An 18,443-nucleotide genomic window follows, 5' to 3' on the forward strand; every position below is an offset into this window, starting at 1 on the left:
CAGGCCCTGGGGCTCACTCAGACACACTGAAACCTTGGCCACGGCCCCGTCGGTGACCAGAGGCAGCTGGGAGCCTGAAGGCTGAGGAGCTTTGGACCCCTCTGCAGGCAGGATCCGTAGAGGGTTCTGGAAGTGGGTCTCGGTGTGCTCGGTGCTTCTGGCCACTGCTGAGCATTTTCTTCACTCATGTCTCTCTGGGTGATAGTTCCTTGAGCCGCTAACTCTGAATGGTACTATTTCCCTGTTGTCAGGTGTGAGCATTTCCCTTCTTGGGTTTTGGCTCTGGAGCTCGTGTCCTCTCCACGCTCCCTCTGGTATCTGCCAGGTGTCAAGTGGGCACAGGGGACACCTGGCTTCTTGGTTTCCAAGCTGCCACTCTATGGTCAGGCTTCATTATGGGTTATGTGGTTTCGGAAAGGGTCTGATGTACTTGACTTCTTCTCTGGAAATCAATGACCTCTTCTTGATAGGCAGTGGAGGGTCACATTTCCAGCATCCTCTGGACAATTCCCTGAAAGCTGCAGAGCTGCCTTCTTCCTGTTCACTTCTCAATGTTGGATATCCAATACGTTTTTTTGTTTTTTTTTTTTGCGGTACGCGGGTCTCTCCCTGTTGTGGCCTCTCCCGTTGCGGAGCACAGGCTCCAGACGCGCAGGCTCAGCAGCCATGGCTCACGGGCCTAGCTGCTCCGCAGCATGTGGGATCTTCCCAGACCGGGGCACGAACCCGTGTCCCCTGCATCGGCAGGCGGACTCTCAACCACTGCACCACCAGGGAAGCCCTCCAATACGTTTTAATTCTGCATTGCTTTCATTGAAGACTTGTCATCCATTCATATCCACACATATACACACATACATAAATACCTTCATGTACATACACATATACATATGTAAATACATATAGTGTACACATGCACACACATATGTACATTTATATCACTGACTATTTTTGCTTATAGCTAGCACACTTTGGGTGAAGTTGTGAGTTCCTGAAGAGCAGGGTCTATGCTTTTCTGAGTTTTTTTTGTTTTTTTTTAGGGTCTATGTTTTAATCATCTCTAGATCCCCAAAACCCACATGTGTGTGTCGCATACATTATAGGCACTCTGGTAAATGATGATTAAGTTGAATGACCATTTACCTTTAGACTTGAACTCTTCTAGCCATCGCATGGCCACAGTGAGGATGATCTGTCCTTTACAGGATGGCCTGGTGAAGACCAACATGGAGAAGCTGACCTTCTACGCCCTGTCAGCTCCAGAAAAGCTCGATCGCATTGGCGCCTACCTCTCTGAGAGGCTCATCCGTGACGTGGGTCGTCATCGATATGGGTAAGTAGTATGGGAGGGTGGAGAGAGATTTGCAGAAACTATATATTTTCAGGGCAAAACATAGGGTCCTTTTATTTATTTATTTTTGGCTGCATTGGGTTTTCGTTGCTGTGCATGGGCTTTCTCTAGTTGCTGCGAGCAGGGGCTACTTTTCGTTGCGGTGCGCGAGCTTCGCATTGTGATGGCTTCTCTTGTTTTGGAACGCAGGCTCTAGGTGCACGGGCTTCAGTAGTTGTGGCACAGGGGCTCAGGAGTTGTGGCTCGCGGGCTCTAGAGCGCAGGCTCAGTAGTTGTGGCGCACGGGCTTAGGTGCTCTGCGGCATGTGGGACCTTCCTGGACCAGGGATGGAACCTGTGTCTCCTGCATTGGCAGGTGGATTCTTAACCACTTCACCACCAGGGAAGTCCCAGGGTCCTTTTAAGAAATGATAATAGACTGGATTGTTGAACAGCCTGAGAAAATGGGGACTGGGAGTGAGGACTGGGTTCCCTGTGCTTTTCCAAAGGGTAAAATGTGATGCTGTTGCCAAGATGTGGGAAGAAGGGGGTGTTGGCTTCCTAGGAGCACCTCTGTTAGCCTCCATTTACCCCCATGTCTCTATCCAGAAGCCCTCACACACCATTGAACCCAGAATGTGTCGTTACTCTCACCAAACACACCCTGCCTCATTCAGCTTACTCTCTTAAAAAGCAAGGAGGGTGCTTCCCTGGTGGCACAGTGGTTGAGAGTCCGCCTGCCGATGCAGGGGACACAGGTTCGTGCCCCGGTCTGGGAAGATCCCACATGCCGTGGAGCGGCTGGGCCCGTGAGCCATGGCCACTGAACCTGCGCGTCCGGAGCCTGTGCTCCGCAATGGGAGAGGCCACAACGGTGAGAGGCCCGCGTACCGCAAAAAAAAAAAAAACAAAACAAAACCACTTAGGGACTTCCCTGGTGGTCCAGTGGTAAAGAATCTGCCTTCCAATGCAGGAGACGCAGGTTCGATCCCTGGTGGGGAAACTAAGATCCCACATGCCGCAGGGCAACTAAGTCCGTGTGCCACAACTACTGAGCTCATGCGCCTCAACTAGAGAGCCGGCATGCTGCAAACTACAGAGGCCAAGCAGTCTGGAACCCGCGCGCCACAACTAGAGAGAAGCCCACGCGCCGCAACAAAAAATCCCACGTGGCACAACGAAGATCCCGAGTGCCGCAGCAAAGACCCAACGCAGCCAAATAAATAAATAAATATTAAAAAAAATTTTCTATAACTTGATTTAAAAAAAAATACACTTAAGTGAAGTATTTATCTTCTAGGAGGGAAGGACTTGCTGCCTTTAGAAGAGGGAGGAATCTTAAAGAAAATGACTGATCAATAGATTTTTTTTATTAATTAATTTTATTTATTTTTGTCTGTATGGGGTCTTTGTTGCTGCGCGCGGGGTTTCTCTAGTTGTGGCGAGCGGGGGTTACTCTTTGTTGCAGTATGCGGGCTTCTCATTGCGGTGGCTTTTTCTATTATGGAGCACAGGCTCTAGGCGCACAGGCTTCAGTAGTTGTGGCATGTGGGCTCAGTAGTTGTGGCTCACAAGCTCTAGAGCGCAGGCTCGTTGTGGCACATGGGCCTGTGGCACACGGGCTTAGTTGCTCCACTGGATGTGGGACCTTCCCAGACCAAGGCTCGAACCCATGTCGCCTGCATTGGCAGGTGGATTCTTAACCACTGTGCCACTAGGGAAGTCCCTGATCAATAGATTAAACAGCCAAATATGTAGATTGAAATACTAAGATACCACCTTCACTTATCAAATTGTTTTTTTTTAAATATATATAATTTCCAGTGTTAACCCAGGGATGGCAAAATGAGAGGCATTTTCATACTTTTCTAGAATGAGTACAAATTGGTTGAAGCTTTCTAGAAAGTAATTTTGAAATGTATGTCAAGAGCTTCAAAAACACATGCCCTTTGATCCAGTAATTCCATTTCTATTCATCTATCCTACCATATCAATCTTATATATAATCTAACTTTATACACAGAGATGTTCATTATGATAATTTTTATAATATTGAAAAGATGGAAGTAACTTAAATGCCCAACTAGAGGAGAATAGTAAATTATGGTGTTTATCGCTTCAGGAAATGTTACCTAGTCAATAAAAATGGTGTTTATAAACATATTTTCCATATAATATGGAAAATGCCATCAGTAAATGGAAAATAGAATACATACTTATATACACAGTATTTAAATCAAGTTAAAAACAATAACAAATCTCAATGCCTGGAAAATACAATAAAAATAAATATGCCAAAACATTGAGTACTCTTAATATTTTGTGAACAATGTGGCTGGGGTTTTTGGTTTCTATCTTCATTTTTGAGTTTCCTAAATATTCTCTATTGAGCATGTATTACTTCCTCAATGACAAAAGTCAACGGCAGGACCTACCATGTTTGTTATGCTACCGTCATGCCACAATCTGGAGTGGGGCTGGATGTAAAGAGAACTCTAAGATGTCGCTGGTGGCACGGCTGTTGGAGCAAAGGGAAGGGTACATCTAGGGCAGTTGTTCCTAAGTCCCATTGGTTCTGTTCTCTATGAAGCCTTTTATGTCCATCCTCTACTTTCCTCTGCTCCTACCTTTCTCCTGATGCAGGCTCCAGATTATGGCAGTGGCCTTGAAAATGGTCTCCCTCCTTCCCATCTTTCCTGTACTGGCTCTTCCAGATCAACACTATGATCTTCAAAACACAGACCAAGCTATACTTTGCTGGCTTCTTTAGCGTACAATCCAAGGTCTCAGCTTGATTTCTGGGCTCCTTCACTACCTGCCCCCAACTTGCCTTTAACCCAGCCACACCTGCCACAGCTGCTCTAAACCCATTCCAGATGGACTAGCTGACAATCCCCCCTGGCTTTCTGGCCTCTGAGCCTTTGCAGTGATCTCTCCCCTGGACCCTCTTTCCCCCCCTACTACCATCCATCAGCCCCATCACCCTCCAAGGTCCCTTCCTCCTGGTGAGGAAGGTGGAGTGAGAACCAGAGTGTAAAGATCTGCATTGTGCTGACAGTGTATAGAGGTCCACACCTCCACAGGACCCACCAGCCACGCTTACATCGAGCTATCCCCGGTATAAAAGCAAGACCAGAAACAATTCATTTCTATGATCCCTTTCTATAATAAAATTAGGTTACATGCTCAGTAAAAAGGGCATGAATATAATGAACATGCTGATTATATAAGTCGCCTTGACATATTATAAGGCAGGCTCAAGCAAGTAAAAATGACTTTATCCTAGACTGAACCTGAAACTAATATGCAAGCAATACCATTAAACATTTAATACTAATTTTTCCTGCCCTCTCTGCAGTGATGGTTCTCTCAGTAAAAATGTCCTGTAGCCAGCAGAGCCACTTAGAAACATTCCACTGCCCTTAGAACTGCGACTCAAAATTGGTATCGTTCTGTTAAAAATAGCCATTGCAGCATCTAAGTATTTAAAGCCTTGACGGCCTCACTGGGGGCTCTAATCATAAACATTTGGAGAAGAAAAATCTGTTAGATCTGTTCTCCTGTTCTCTCTCCTCTCCCTCCCCGTCTTTCCTTACCCAATGCCACATTCATCATCATTGTCCTAATCACTGATGGCAGGTTTGGAAGAGTGAAATATTTACCTGCAGACAGTCTGAGGAGCTGTCTCCCTACCACCGTGCAGGTGTCTGTGTTTATGGTTTGACCATGTGGACGTGAACCTTGGGTGTTGGACCCAGAGGCAGATCCACCCTCCTCTGCCCGTATGTGTTTAGCATCAAGGGTGATAACCAAATGTGGGCAGAGAGAGGATAAGACACGACTTTCAAGGTATTGCTCCTCAGTGTGGGCCATAATGGGCAGTGATGTGCAGAGCAGCAAAAAGTGAGAATTCTTCACATTCTTCTCCTTCCAGTTCAGCCCAGCTGCTAGAACACCCCTAGAAACTGGAGAGCAAGGGAGGCAACAGCAGTGCTGGGTGAGATTCAGGGTCAGCTGACAATGACCATGGAGCAATGACCACGTCCAGAAGGCCACATTAGAATCTGTCAGGTTCCCCAGTGCCTGGAGGATGGAGACGCCCATGCCAAAGAGGGGTGGGCTACTCCTTGAGGAGCCTGACCCTGGAGCTGAGCTGGTGGGGCTCCCAAGAGATACACTGTCCCCAGAAGGACCCTGAACCTGGTTGGAGGATGGAGCTGACCCTTCAGACAGAGATGTCACAGATTCCTACTAGATGAGGAGTTCATCCTTCCCTCCCTTGGCTGAGGTCAACCCCTACTTCTGGCTCCTAAAACCCAGAAGTTTCTGTCCAGCAGCGGGGACATGACTAAGTACATTCAGACTGCCCAGAATAAGAGGTTCTTTGTCAAGGTTCTTTGAGTGATTCTTGGGCAATGACTGGCCCTGCTAAAGCTGCCCCCTCTCTCTGGGTGCTGGTTCCCATCTCTGACCCTAGATCTGCTTTCCTCTCCAACCAAGTCTGGTTCTCAGACTTTGCCAGTTCCTCCCTTCCTGGAGGCTCCTAAGCCCACTCCTGACTGAGTGAAAGGTGTTCAAGCAGAAGCAGCTGCCTGTTCCGGAATTCAATTCAAGGCATTTCCTGCCTCACTCCTAAGCAGCAGGCCCCCTGTGTATTTTCCTCACTTGTTATAACTCACCTTCGGCTCTGGTTGGCCCATGACCCTGAGTTCCTGTTGTTATAACCTGCTGAGTAGCCTCTCCTGACCTCAGCTGCTGCCTGTGAACCCCAATCCATCCCAGATTCCTTGAGTTCTGCCTACTTCACCTACTGGGAAGCCCTACTAGTAGATCCAAGATCCTTGGTCATCACCTGCTGCTGTGGTCCATGCCCTGCTCTTACCTCTGCGTGGGGCCCCTGTGGTGGGCTAGTCCTCACCAGCTCCTTTCTTCCCCATCCCGTTCCAACTACCCAGTCAGGCCAGTTTCTCAGACCTATTACTACACTGGACTGCTTTCAGGATACCAAGCCCAGAACAGATCTCTGCTGAGACTAACCTATTTGGCCCCAGTCCTGTTAAGTGGACATTATCCTGAGAAGCCCGTGCTCTATTCCCTTTGAAAGTATAGACTTAATGGATAAGATGTACCCAGGAAGGTTATGATAAGATAGGACCAATGCAGCGAGCAGGAGGTTCCAAAGCCCATTGACTTCTGATCTTCTAATAAGATACTTTGAAAAGTTCAAGTTCGCAATTATAATCCTTCCATCCTTAGTGTTGGGATCAAAGATGGGGATTGAAGGAGTGTGTATTCAGAGAACTAGGCCTTAAACTTCTTTACTTTTCTGTGTCACTTCTACCATAATTTTCACTTTCCATCAAAATTTCCTCTCCTGGTCAGTAGCCAATTTTTTTTTTTTTCTGGCTAGCAAAGGATGGTTTTCCTTATCAGGATTTTCTGGGAATTTTTTTACAGGAAAGGGAAAAGCAGCAATCTAAGCTCTGGGGTTTGGGAGGCCTTCTGGTTTCTTCTCTTGCCAAACCCCACCCCGCCCCTTCCTTTCCCTCATTTAAACTCTATAAAATAATGGTGAAACCCTTCATGCAGAAGGATGCTGGGATGATTCATAGAAGAAGAGAATTCCATGCTGCCTGCTCCCATTTCCCATCCGCCATGTTTTGTTGCCAGAATGTGTCCAGGTTTCTCCGCAGGGAAAACCTGTCCCTTTGGAAGGGCCCCAGCCCAGGCTGCTTCCCCAACCCTGCAGGAATCAGTCTGCTTCACGGCCTATACAGTGGACCCGGAACATGCCAGGCCTGGGTCTGCAAGGCACGACAGGTATCCTGAACTGTGGCTGTGGCATCCTGTGAAGGGCAAGGCAATCGAGGACTGGCGGGCCCTCCAGAGCAGGAGGAACGTGGCTCCAGTTCACCAAACGAGCCCAAACACCGAATGCTGCCTTTTTTTTTTTTTTTTTTTGCGGTACACGGGCCTCTCACTATTGTGGCCTCTCCCGTTGCGGAGCACAGGCTCCGTACGCGCAGGCTTAGCAGCCTTGGCTCACAGGCCCAGCTGCTCCGCGGCATGCGGGATCCTCCCGGACCAGGACACAAACCCGTGTCCTCTGCATTGGCAGGCAGACTCTCAACCACTGTGCCACCAGGGAAGCCCTGCCTTTGTATTTGAAAGACACTCTGTAGATAAGAGCATGACCAAATCCATTTGTGAATGTGCCCAGAGACAGCTATTTAATGATATTTAATAATATTTTAATTTAATAATATTAAACAATAATAATAGCTGACTCAGTTCATATAGATAAAAGAAATAAACATTTTACAAAAGTGAGAAGGAAAATTTCAGAGTAGAGAGGCTGTTTTACTTATGGTTGCTTGGTAAAGAATTTAAGGCAAGGGTACTGAAAAAATGGTGACTGATGTCTTTAAAAAAGGACATTTAGAAAACATCATGGCTGCTGTTACTTTTATACACGTGGATTTGCAAAGCTGGCTTATGTGTGAGGCAGTTCAGATGCACAATGTCTGAAACTGAGTGGCTGCCACAAGAGCTTTGTGGAGCTTTGTGTTGTGGTTTTGTAGTATCTTCAAAAATCATCCTATAGTCATGCTTCCTGTGCATTCTTTTTATTTAACCAAACTCTGTTTTAAAACAAAGACTAGCTAATCAAGAGTTTTGTACTATCTGCCTAACCTTCAAAGAGATATGATTTGGATCAAAACATAAAGAATAAATCTTTTAATTCATCCACTATTATATACACGGCATATAAACCTGACACTAGGCATCTTCTTTTTTTTTTTAATTTGTATTTTTTTTTGGCTGCTTCGGGTCTTAGTTGTGGCACACGGGATCTTCCTTGTGGCACACTGGGTTTTTTGTTGTGGCGCATGGGCTCAGTAATTGCAGCGTGAGGGCTTAGTTGCCTGCAGTACATGGGATCTTAGTTACCCAACCAGGGATCGAACCAGTGTGCCCTGAATTGGAAGGTGGATTCTTAACCACTGGACCACCAGGGAAGTCCCTCTAGGCAGCTTCTTAAAGAGAGGCCTTTTGCTACTTGCTTTGACTTAGAGGCATCAGCCTGACTCCTTAGCACCCAGGTAGGTTTGGAGTTCTCTTCTCACTCTACCTTGCCTGCATTTTGTTTGTATCAGGAAGTACTTCCTGTGTTCCACATGGCTGTATGAGTAGAGGGGTCACCAACCTGTAATGGGCACATGAGCCACACTCCGAGTAATGGAGTCTGCCTGATCTCCCCTCTTGCAGGATGGAGTCATGTTCAGCCCTTACTTCTCTTTCCTGTGAGGGCAGTCACTTGAGTTGCTTTGGATTGCTCAGGCTTCACTTTTATTTGTGCCCTCAGGTTTCTAAAGCACTCCTAAACCTGATTATCAGACACTTGTGTTATTTAGGGTATGAAGAGACTTGAAAATACAGTGGCTCCAGCAATGTGGAAATATTTTTTCTCTCTCATGCAATAGTCCAGTCTGGGTTGGTGGGCTCTGTTCCATGAGGTCATCCGGGGTTTTCACCTCTGGCCATCCATTTGCTGCCACTCTGCAGCCAGCAGGAAGAGGGAAGAGAGAACCCGGAGGACAATCCTGTCTTTTAAGCAAGCAATGCTGACGTGGCTCACATCACTCCCTCTCATTTTAATGGCAATATGTAAGTCACGTGGCCTCACCTAGCAGCAGGAGAGGCTGGGAAATGTTCCCAGTGAGCAGCCACAGCTCAGCTAAACTTCTAAATGACTAGTGAAAAGGGCAAAAATAGACTCCAGGGGAGACACTTAGCATTCTGCCCCAGACACCTAACTCCTTAATGAAAACTGTAAAGATTTTAACCAGAATAGTTTTGCAGTCTCCCTTATTAGAAGTTAAAAGATAACCTTTTTCTATGGATGTCTGCCTTGCTTTCTTTTTTTTTTTTTTTTTTTTGCTATATGCGGGCCCCTCACTGTTGTGGCCTCTCCCATTGCGGAGCACAGGCTCCGGACGCGCAGGCTCAGCGGCCATGGCTCACGGGCCCAGCCGCTCCGCGGCATGTGGGATCTTCCCGGACCGGGGCACGAACCCGTGTCCCCTGCATCGGCAGGCGGACTCTCAACCACTGCGCCACCAGGGAAGCCCGGGTTTTGGTCTTTAGAATAATTAAGTGGTTAGAGACTTAGAATTGACACAGAGCACCTTCTTCATAAGGAGAAAAGAATTTTCATTCTGTGTCTATCTTATTCTCCATGAGGTAAAAATGCTCCCTGGGCAAGCTGAGTGTCATCCAAACATGGTAACACTGTCAACCATATTGTCTGAGTAGTACTTCATTATAGAGCTTCTGAGGTCTTCAGCTACAAAAATTGCAATTTTATGTTCCTTAACATTTGCAGTTGGCTGGCCCTCAGGCCCATTTCAGATTCTTCATAAACTTTCTTCATTAAGTTCTTTGCTTCCTCCCCACTAGAGCCTCTTTCCTTCTTTGGAACCCTCGTGGGATGTCATTATTTTGGTAACATTTCTTATTTTCCCTTTAGAGGAGATATCTGTGTATTTATCTTATCCCTCCCACTCTAGGTTCCTTAAGTGAAAGGACTTCTTCATCCTTACACCCCTGCACTGTCGAGGGCAGTGTCAACAAACACGTCTTGACTATGACTGAGTAATTCTCTGACCTCACTGGGTTTGAGTCCAGAAGCTGCTCTTCTGGGCATCAATTCTTTCTGCTTGTATTTCCTCATGAAATGGTTCACCTTGTCTGTCCTCATGTTCTTCATGTGTAAAATAAGGGGCTGGATGAATCCATCTCTAGGCTCCCTTCCAGCTCTGCTTCATTCTGCTTCTCAGGGCTGGGCTGGAGTGAGCACTTGCTGGAACAACTGTCCAGTCATCAACAACCTGGGGAAGAGCTGCATTCGCTGGGTGCTGCCCAGGTGGTCACTGCACTGCCATGTAGATTGCCCCAGTCATGCAGTGGGGGCGGAACAGGCGTGAGGCTAAGTGATGGCAATGGTGCTGCTTTCCCCAGGTACGTGTGCATCGCCATGGAGGCGCTGGACCAGCTGCTCATGGCCTGTCACTGCCAGAGCATCAACCTCTTCGTGGAGAGTTTCCTCAAGATGGTGGCCAAGCTGCTTGAGTCGGAGAAGCCCAACCTGCAGATCCTTGGCACCAACTCGGTAAGGAGCCCCAAGGGGGCTTTGGAAGGGGGAATGGTGGGGAGGGGGTGTAGAACCTCTGGGTCAACATTGTTTTGGTCCATTCCTATTTGGTTTCTGACTTTTAAAAATGATTTTTCCCTTAAATAAGTTTAGGTGAGGCCCCAATAGATGTAAAAATAGAAAGGGAGGTATTTCTTTGAGAGGAGGGGGTGCCCAGTGCCCTCAGAGCTTGGCCCCTGACTCCATGGGGCATACTTTGAAAGCTGTCCAGGTTGTGCTTCTTTCGAAGACAGAATAAACGGATGTTCACAGGACAGAGGGATCAGATAAGTAGGCAGATCACAGGGAAGCAGGAAACAGGGCTTCTGGCTTAGTTCTGCCCTTTCCTAGCTGGGTAACCTCGAGCGGGTTATCTTTCATGAGCCTGGCTTCTCATTGATACCCTGAGCGGATTGAACTCAGTCCAAGCTTTGTAATGTAACTGGTCTCAGTACAAGTGGCTGCTACCGTGAGGGCTTATGGTTTGGGGAGAGAAGAGCTATTAGATGTGTCAAGAACTCTCAGCTTTGTATGTATGTAACATACTTGAATATCCCAGTGGTTCTCTTCCATTTCTTGCTCTCTCTCTATTCCTTCCCCTTTAGGGAATACTTTCAGCTCCAGGTCTTCAAGCAGCTTGGTGTTAAAAGCCCTGACACGCAACTATTTTACAAATATCACCAGGGGAAAAAAAAAAAAGTTTAAGGTTTGTCTTCTTAGCCTTCCCAACCTGACTTTTCTGAATGTTTATTGCACAGGTCAGAGCTGCTTTCCTGTTCTATTTAAGTTGATTTAACCAGAAGATAGTCTTTCAACTCTTCTTGCAAAGACCAAAACTAACAACCTTTTCCCCTCTTTCCTCTCTCCGTGAGCCAGCTGCCTTTGACAAATTACATATACAGTAGCTGAGGGTAAATTCTTTTGTCATGTTGCCCTGGCAACAGCTTCAGTTACTGTTTCACTTGCCCTGTTTGAGATAACTATAGTCTAGAAGAGAACATGTACATGGAAACTAAACCAGTCATCAATGCATCCAGAGGGTATCTCCCCAGGGGTCGGCGGGGGAGACATAGAAGCATGTGGCTGCCAGCTCTAGCATTCCCCACAGCACAGCCTGGCCTAGGGTGGGCATTTTGTTAGCTACAGCCTTGAAAATTAAGAATTCTGCAAATTCCTAGATTCCCCATCACAGTGAATCACAGTATTAGCAAGAAAGCAGTTGACTAATGATTACCATACTGCAGACAATGGAGATTATGTAAGGAGAGGTGATTATAAGTAAGTTGAGTCAGATAATTGCAATAGATTCAGAGTTCAGCTTCAGAGGCAGGCTTTGCTAGCGGTGTCCCTCAACCAGATGCTCTTCCCAGCTCTCTAAGCCTGGGACCTTCTCTCTCTTTCTTTCTTCATCCTTAATGGATCTTTATCCAGCTTGTTCTTGACCACCCCAAGGATTGAAGCTATGGTAAAACTTGTCAGCAAAGAGTCTGGTTTTGCTAATACCATTCCTGCACATCATATTCAGTAAAGTATAATTTTTTAAATTTAAGTGATGCTTTTAGGTCTTTAATGAGGATCTCTGAACTTGGGATGACAGTGAGGGACCAGGAAAGTCAGGGGATGAGGGGGGGCCAGAGCCTACTAAGCTCAATTATTTGCTTAGGGATTTGCTTCTGCATACCTGCCTTACTGCCTGAGAGGTCCAAATGTGTGTCTCAGGGACAGTGCAATGACCATGTGCCCTGATCTTCTGAGGTCACTCTGTGAGGATAAACTGAAAATATTAAATCTGAGAATACCGAGGTCCTTTACATAAACAATCTACTATATTAGCCTAGTGTAAATAATGAAATTATTATGAAAGATCATGGATTTAAAGTTTGTACTTTCATCCCTACCTCACAACATATATAAAAATTAACTCAAAATAGATTAAAGACCTAAATGTAAGAGCTAAACCTATAGAGCTCTTAGAAGAAATATAGGGGTGTATCTTTATGATCTTGAATTTGGCAATGGATTCTTAATTATGACAATATAAACAAAAGGAGCAAAAGAAAATATAGATAATTTGACTTCTTCAAAATTAAAAACTTTTGTGCATCAAAGGACACTGTCAGGAAAGTGAAAAGACAACCACCAAATGGGAGAAAATATTTACAAATTGTATATCTGATAAGGGTCCAGTAACCAGAATATACGAAAAACTCTTACAGCTCAACAGCAAAAAGAACACCCAATTAAAGTGGGCAAAGGACTTGAATAGACATTCAGGAAGAAGTTACACAAATGACCAACAAGCGCATGAAATGATGCTCAGCATCACTAATCATTAAGGAAATGCAAGTCAAAAAAAAACCCCACAGTGAGATACCTCTTCACACCCACCAGGATGGCTATATTTTTAAAAATCCTATAAAATGACATGTTGGTGAGGATGTGTAGAAATTGGAACCCTTGTACGTTGCTAGCGGAGATGTAAAATGGTGTAGACACTGCGGAAAACAGTTTAGTGGTTCCTCTGAAAGTTAAACATATAGAATTACCATATGACTCAGCAATTCTCTCTAGGTATATACCAAAAAGAACGGAAAAATGGTTACTCAAATAAATACTTGTACACCAACGTTCATAGCAGCACTGCTCACAATAGCCAAAAGGTGGAAACAACCCAGAAGGTCACATGTTATATTTCCATTTAGATGAGATATCCAGAATAGGTGAATCCATAAAGACAGAAAGCAGATTAGTGTTTGCCAGGGTCTGGGAGGGAGAGGAATGGAAAGTGACTGATTAATGACTAAGAAGTGGGTTTCCTTTTGGAGTTTTGCTTTAGTTGCAAAACATTGTGAATGTATTGAATGCCACTGAATTGTGCACTGTAAAAGGGTTCACTTTATGTTTTGTGAACTTTACCTGAATTTTTAAAAATTGCTCTTTCGGGCTTCCCTGGTGGCGCAGTGGTTGAAAGTCCGCCTGCCAATGCAGGGGACACGGGTTCATACCCCAGTCCGGGAAGATCCCACATGCCACGGAGCGGCTGGGCCCATGAGCCATGGCCACTGAGCCTGTGCGTCCGGAGCCTGTGCTCCGCAATGGGAGAGGCCACAACAGTGAGAGGCCCGCGTACCACAAAAAAAAAAGAAAAAAAAAAAAAAAGAGGGAAGCAGGAGGATCAGAGTCAAACAGAAGATGAGAGACAGAGAGGAAGAGATTTGAAGATGCTCCTCTGATGGCCATGAAGATGGAGGAAGGGGGCCAGGAGCCAAAGAATGTAGGTGGCTTCTGGAAGCTAGAAAGGTCAAGGAAACAGATGCTTCTCTGGAAGCGTCCAGAAGGAATGCAACCCTGCAGACCCATTTTAGACTTCTGATCTCCAGAACTGCAAGGTAATAAATTTGTGTTGTTTTAGGCCACTAAATTGTGGTGATTTATTATGGCAGCAGTAGGAAACGAATACAGTTTCCTTCAATGATTCTCTTTCTCCACGTCCCCATGAAGTGTCCGTGGTCTCCAAGGTTGCTGCTCTGCCCTCTTCTCACTCTATATGCTCCCTCTGGACAATTTTATCAACTCCTGTGGTTGCAACTTGTCATCTATAGACTAGAAATTCTCTCATCTTCCACACCAGGACAGAAATCAGCACTGCTGAAGACCAGCAGCCTAGAAGTGGGTTCCGTGAAGGGAGGTCAGAGCAGAACTGTGATGCCAGTGGAACAGCTCAGGTCACGGGGGTCGGCACCAGCAGATGACGAGGACCTTAGAGCAGAGGCAGCCAGGGCTTCCCTAGGTCTGCGCTTCCCAAGGGCAGGCCTTGGAGGCTGGCTAGCACATGGGACTACTGGGACCAGAGGGATCACCTTCTCGGGCAGCAAGACTGGGCTTTCCCAGGAGTTTGTGTGTGTGTGTGTGGTACACGGGCCTCTCACTGTTGTGGCCTCTCCCGTTGCGGAGCACAGGCTCCGGACGCGCAGGCTCAGCGGCCATGGCTCACGGGCCCAGCCGCTCCGCGGCATGTGGGATCTTCCCGGACCGGGGCACGAACCCACGTCCCCTGCGTCGTCAGGCAGATTCTCAACCACTGCGCCACCAGGGAAGCCCTCCCAGGAGTTTTTAAAACCACAGTCAGTTTTGCAAAGAATCTTGAAGGAGGAAAGACGTAATATGGGTAGACAGGGGAGGATATCCTAGGTCTAGGGAATCACTGTGCCCAAGTTGGCAGGCGATTTGCAGTGCACGATCATGTCACAGTTCCTCTGGCTTTAATGAAAACTGTATAATTCATTATTCCTCTGTCTTTAATGAAAACTGCTCCCGGGAGTTGCTATAAACAAGAGCAGGTGGGAGGATGGGGTAGGGGGTGTTAAAGCCAAAACCATGTGGTTTACAAGGTCTTTTCCAGCTAGGGTTCATCTTAGTGCAACAGAAAAACTGTTCCCATTTTTCCTTATGTAGGTTAACACAGCGAAAAGGCCTGCAGTCCTACCACGAAAGAGTTGGGGTTCTCTCTATGCCCAGCATTTTATTTTATTTTATTTTTTGGCCGTGCTGAGCGGCATGTGGGACCTTAGTTCCCCGACCAGGTATCGAACCTGTGGCCCCTGCAGTGGCAGCACGGAGTCTTAACCACTGGACCACCAGGGAATCCCTATGCCCAGTATTTTACACTGTGGTTCTACTGTTGATGGCAGGGAGTTGTGGGGTTCAGAATGCCCATCTACAGAAGAGAGAAAGGCTGACTTCTGCTTGGAGAGACTTGGCTAGTGCTGAAGTGAGGCTGACCAGCTCAGCTTCTTCTCCAGACCCAGGGAGAGCTGGTTTTGCAATGTCAATATTTGGAGCTTGCTTTCTCTCTATTGACCCAGCCCCTTAGTAACTCTCAGTTTTCACACAACCGTGTCTCCTTCCTGCTTGTGCCAGAGGGTTGGTGATCTCCTCCAGCAAACTCGGCACCCATTGTTGTATATGAAGAGCTGAAACTTTGATCTTGCAAGCGTGGCCCTAGTGGTGCCCTTGACCTTTGAAGTGTCACATCTTCACAGTCGCCAGTTTGTTGCTATGGAGACCTTCCTCATCATTGCAATATCTTAAAAAAATAAAACAAAAAAACCCCAACTTTACTATTTCACAATCTTGTGCATTAGGCAAGTAGCATTTTAACAAAAGCCATTTGTAAGGTATGACCTAGCAATGGTAGGGGTGAAGTAGCCCGGAAGTTCCTGCTGTATCAAGTGTTTAAAACATTAGTCAGTCATACAGGTAAACGGGCCCAGTGAAAACGTATGGAGTGTTGACAGCAAGCCAGAAATCCACTGGGGGAAAATGAGGTATAACTGTTAACTCTGATGGGCTGGTCATACCAAGCCTATGAGGCAGCTGCTCTTGCTGGCCCCATTGTACAGATGGGGTGACCGAAGCATGGGGAGCTTAAGAAACGTGCCTCCTGTCAGCCTCCTACTAAGTGAGAGGGGGCATTCAGAAATGCATTCTGGCTCCAAACCCCTTCTCATAATCATAACACCATTCTACCTCTAATAGGAGGGTTGAAGGCTCTATTTTATTTATTTATTTATTTATTTATTTATTTATTTTTTGTGGTACGCGGGCCTCTCAGTGTTGTGGCCTCTCCCGTTGCAGAGCACAGGCTCCGGACGTGCGGGCTCAGCGGCCATGGCTCACAGGCCCAGCCGCTTTGCGGCATGTGAGATCTTCCCGGACCGGGGCACGAACCCGTGTCCCCTGCATCGGCACGTGGACTCTCAACCATTGCGCCACGGGAAGCCCCGAAGGCTCTATTTTAAACCCTAGAGTCTCAACCCCATCTCAGCCAGGTTTGGGCATGTTTCCCAAGTGGACTCCTATAGTGGGTGCGGTCCCATGACCAGGTCCCCTGGATTTGATCCTCTGAACCACAATTACCAAAGTTTCCATTTTGGCCTCCTCCTATCAGCCCTGGAGGACTCAGGAGCAGCTTGAGGTGCGCTCCCTCGGAGCTGCCCCCATGGGGATACTGCAGGCCAACATTCCCTGACCAGGTCATCTGTGCTATCATAGTTTCAGACTCAGGGAAGGGAAGCTCCTCCTGACAAGCTATCAAACCAAGGGTTCCCAAGGATGCTCAGAGATCCTGGGACCAAATGTTGCCTCTTTTATTAGCCCTGGTGCCACCCACAGTGTAATAAATGGGGTTCAGTCCCTCTGGATAACATCAAGTGCAGCCTCATCACCAGATCTCGTAACAGAGCAAGAGTCCTGGAGAGTGAGGCAATGGCCTGGCTGGTCGACAGCCTGAGCCTGCAGGCTGCAGCCTACCCGGCCTCAGAGATGGACCCCTTGGTTCAACCCCAAGCCACCCCAGTTCAAAGGAGGTGGCCATCTCTCCAGCCTTGACTGGCCTCTGTTACCAAGGACAGGAGGCCAAAATGTACTGCTTAAGCTTTCTCCCTCCTAGCCTGCCTTGGATCATTTCCACAGCTACTGGTCCAGCTTTCCAGTAAAAGAACAAAGGACATGGGGTCTGTAGATGCCCTGCCCCAGAATCTCCAGGGTAGGAGTTGGTGGGGCAGGGGGGTTGTTCAGAATGCAGATGCCTAGGTCCTACCCACAGAGAGTCTTGTTCAACAGGCCTGGGGTGGCTCCAAAGTCTGCATTTTCAACAAGCTCCCCAGGTCATTCTGATATACAGTAAAATTTAAAAACCACTGGTGGAGGGCAGAGAGCATCAAAGAATCAGAATTCCCAAATTTGAGCCCCAGCTCCACTTGTCACAAGCGGGTTAACCTGAAATAATTCAGCAGCTCCCTTAGAGCTTCAGTTTCCTCATCTTCACAATGGGAGCAATATCGCTCCTATTAAACTCACTGGTTTGCCAAAAATTACGTCAGGTAATGGATGTTTCAGTAGGCTGGAAAATGGTCCCCCAAAAGATGTCCACGTGCCGAACCCTGGAACCTGCGAATGTCACCTGATACGGAAACAGGGTCTCTGCGGACGTGATCAAGTTAAGGATCTTGGGATGGAGAGATTATCCTGGATTATCCGGGTCGGCCCTAAGTGCAATCACAAGAGTCTTAGAAGAGAGAAGCAGGGGGAGATTGGACACAAAGGAGGAAACAATGTGCAGACAGAAGCAGAGACTGGAGGCATGCAGCCCCGGGAAACTAACATGATGCCTGAGCTGCAAGTGCCATAGAAATATTTAATGTTGTTATTTCTCAGAATATAGGCGTTAACTCCTTCTTTCGCAGGGTGCTGCCATCCACACGTGGCGTTAGAGACGGGGCACGGGGCCTGGTGTGGCTCCTCCAGACACAAACTCCCGTGTCTATAAATAGCTTCTTCAAGGAATATTTTGAAGGCTCCCAATGGAACAAAGTATGAGTCGAAACAAAGCAGACATGCTTCACGATAACCATATTTGAAATTGTTTTTCTGATGAAGTGGAGCAGCAGGCGTGTGGAGAGTCGAGTGCTGCCTGTGAAGCAGTGTCTTGAATGTATTTGTACATTGCCCCGCAAACGCTCGTTCCACGACTGTGCGGTGCTGAATCCTGCCAGACCCGTAAAAAGTTTAAGCCTCTTAGAACTAGGAACCTTACTTACAGTAAGCCTTGAATTCACTCAGTTCCTGTTATCCCAGGAACTCAGGGAGCTTTTCTTAATTATCTCTACCTCATTCACGTTCCTAGGAGGTGATATATGCATTTTAAAGAGATGAAAACAAATGCTCGGCCACATCTTCCCGGGTCTCGCTGTGCCGGCTGCCCGAGCTCCCATCGAGCCGCACCTCCTTGTCTCTCGGTGCTGGGCCCTGTCCCATCCTATTGCACTAACTGACCTTCGGTTCCTGAATGGTGCTTCAGGGGGCTTGGCCCTCATCTTCCAACTCCCCTGCCCTCTGCCACCGTCCTCAGCCCCCACC

General features: G+C 47.1%; 1 protein-coding gene across 2 annotated transcripts in view; it reads left to right on the top strand.

Moving 5' to 3' along the window:
* The window catches only part of EFR3B (EFR3 homolog B), an 88,974-nt gene that overhangs the window by 38,454 nt on the left and 32,077 nt on the right, over positions 1-18,443 (top strand). For both annotated transcript variants that reach the window (XM_060117666.1, XM_060117665.1), the window contains exons 3-4: positions 1,206-1,333; positions 10,352-10,502. In XM_060117666.1, the coding sequence (XP_059973649.1) occupies positions 1,206-1,333; positions 10,352-10,502 (279 nt within the window). The remainder of the gene's footprint in view (positions 1-1,205; positions 1,334-10,351; positions 10,503-18,443) is intronic.

Source organism: Mesoplodon densirostris, chromosome 14 (assembly GCF_025265405.1).
Source record: "Mesoplodon densirostris isolate mMesDen1 chromosome 14, mMesDen1 primary haplotype, whole genome shotgun sequence".
In the NCBI taxonomy this organism is placed as follows: domain Eukaryota; kingdom Metazoa; phylum Chordata; class Mammalia; order Artiodactyla; family Ziphiidae; genus Mesoplodon; species Mesoplodon densirostris.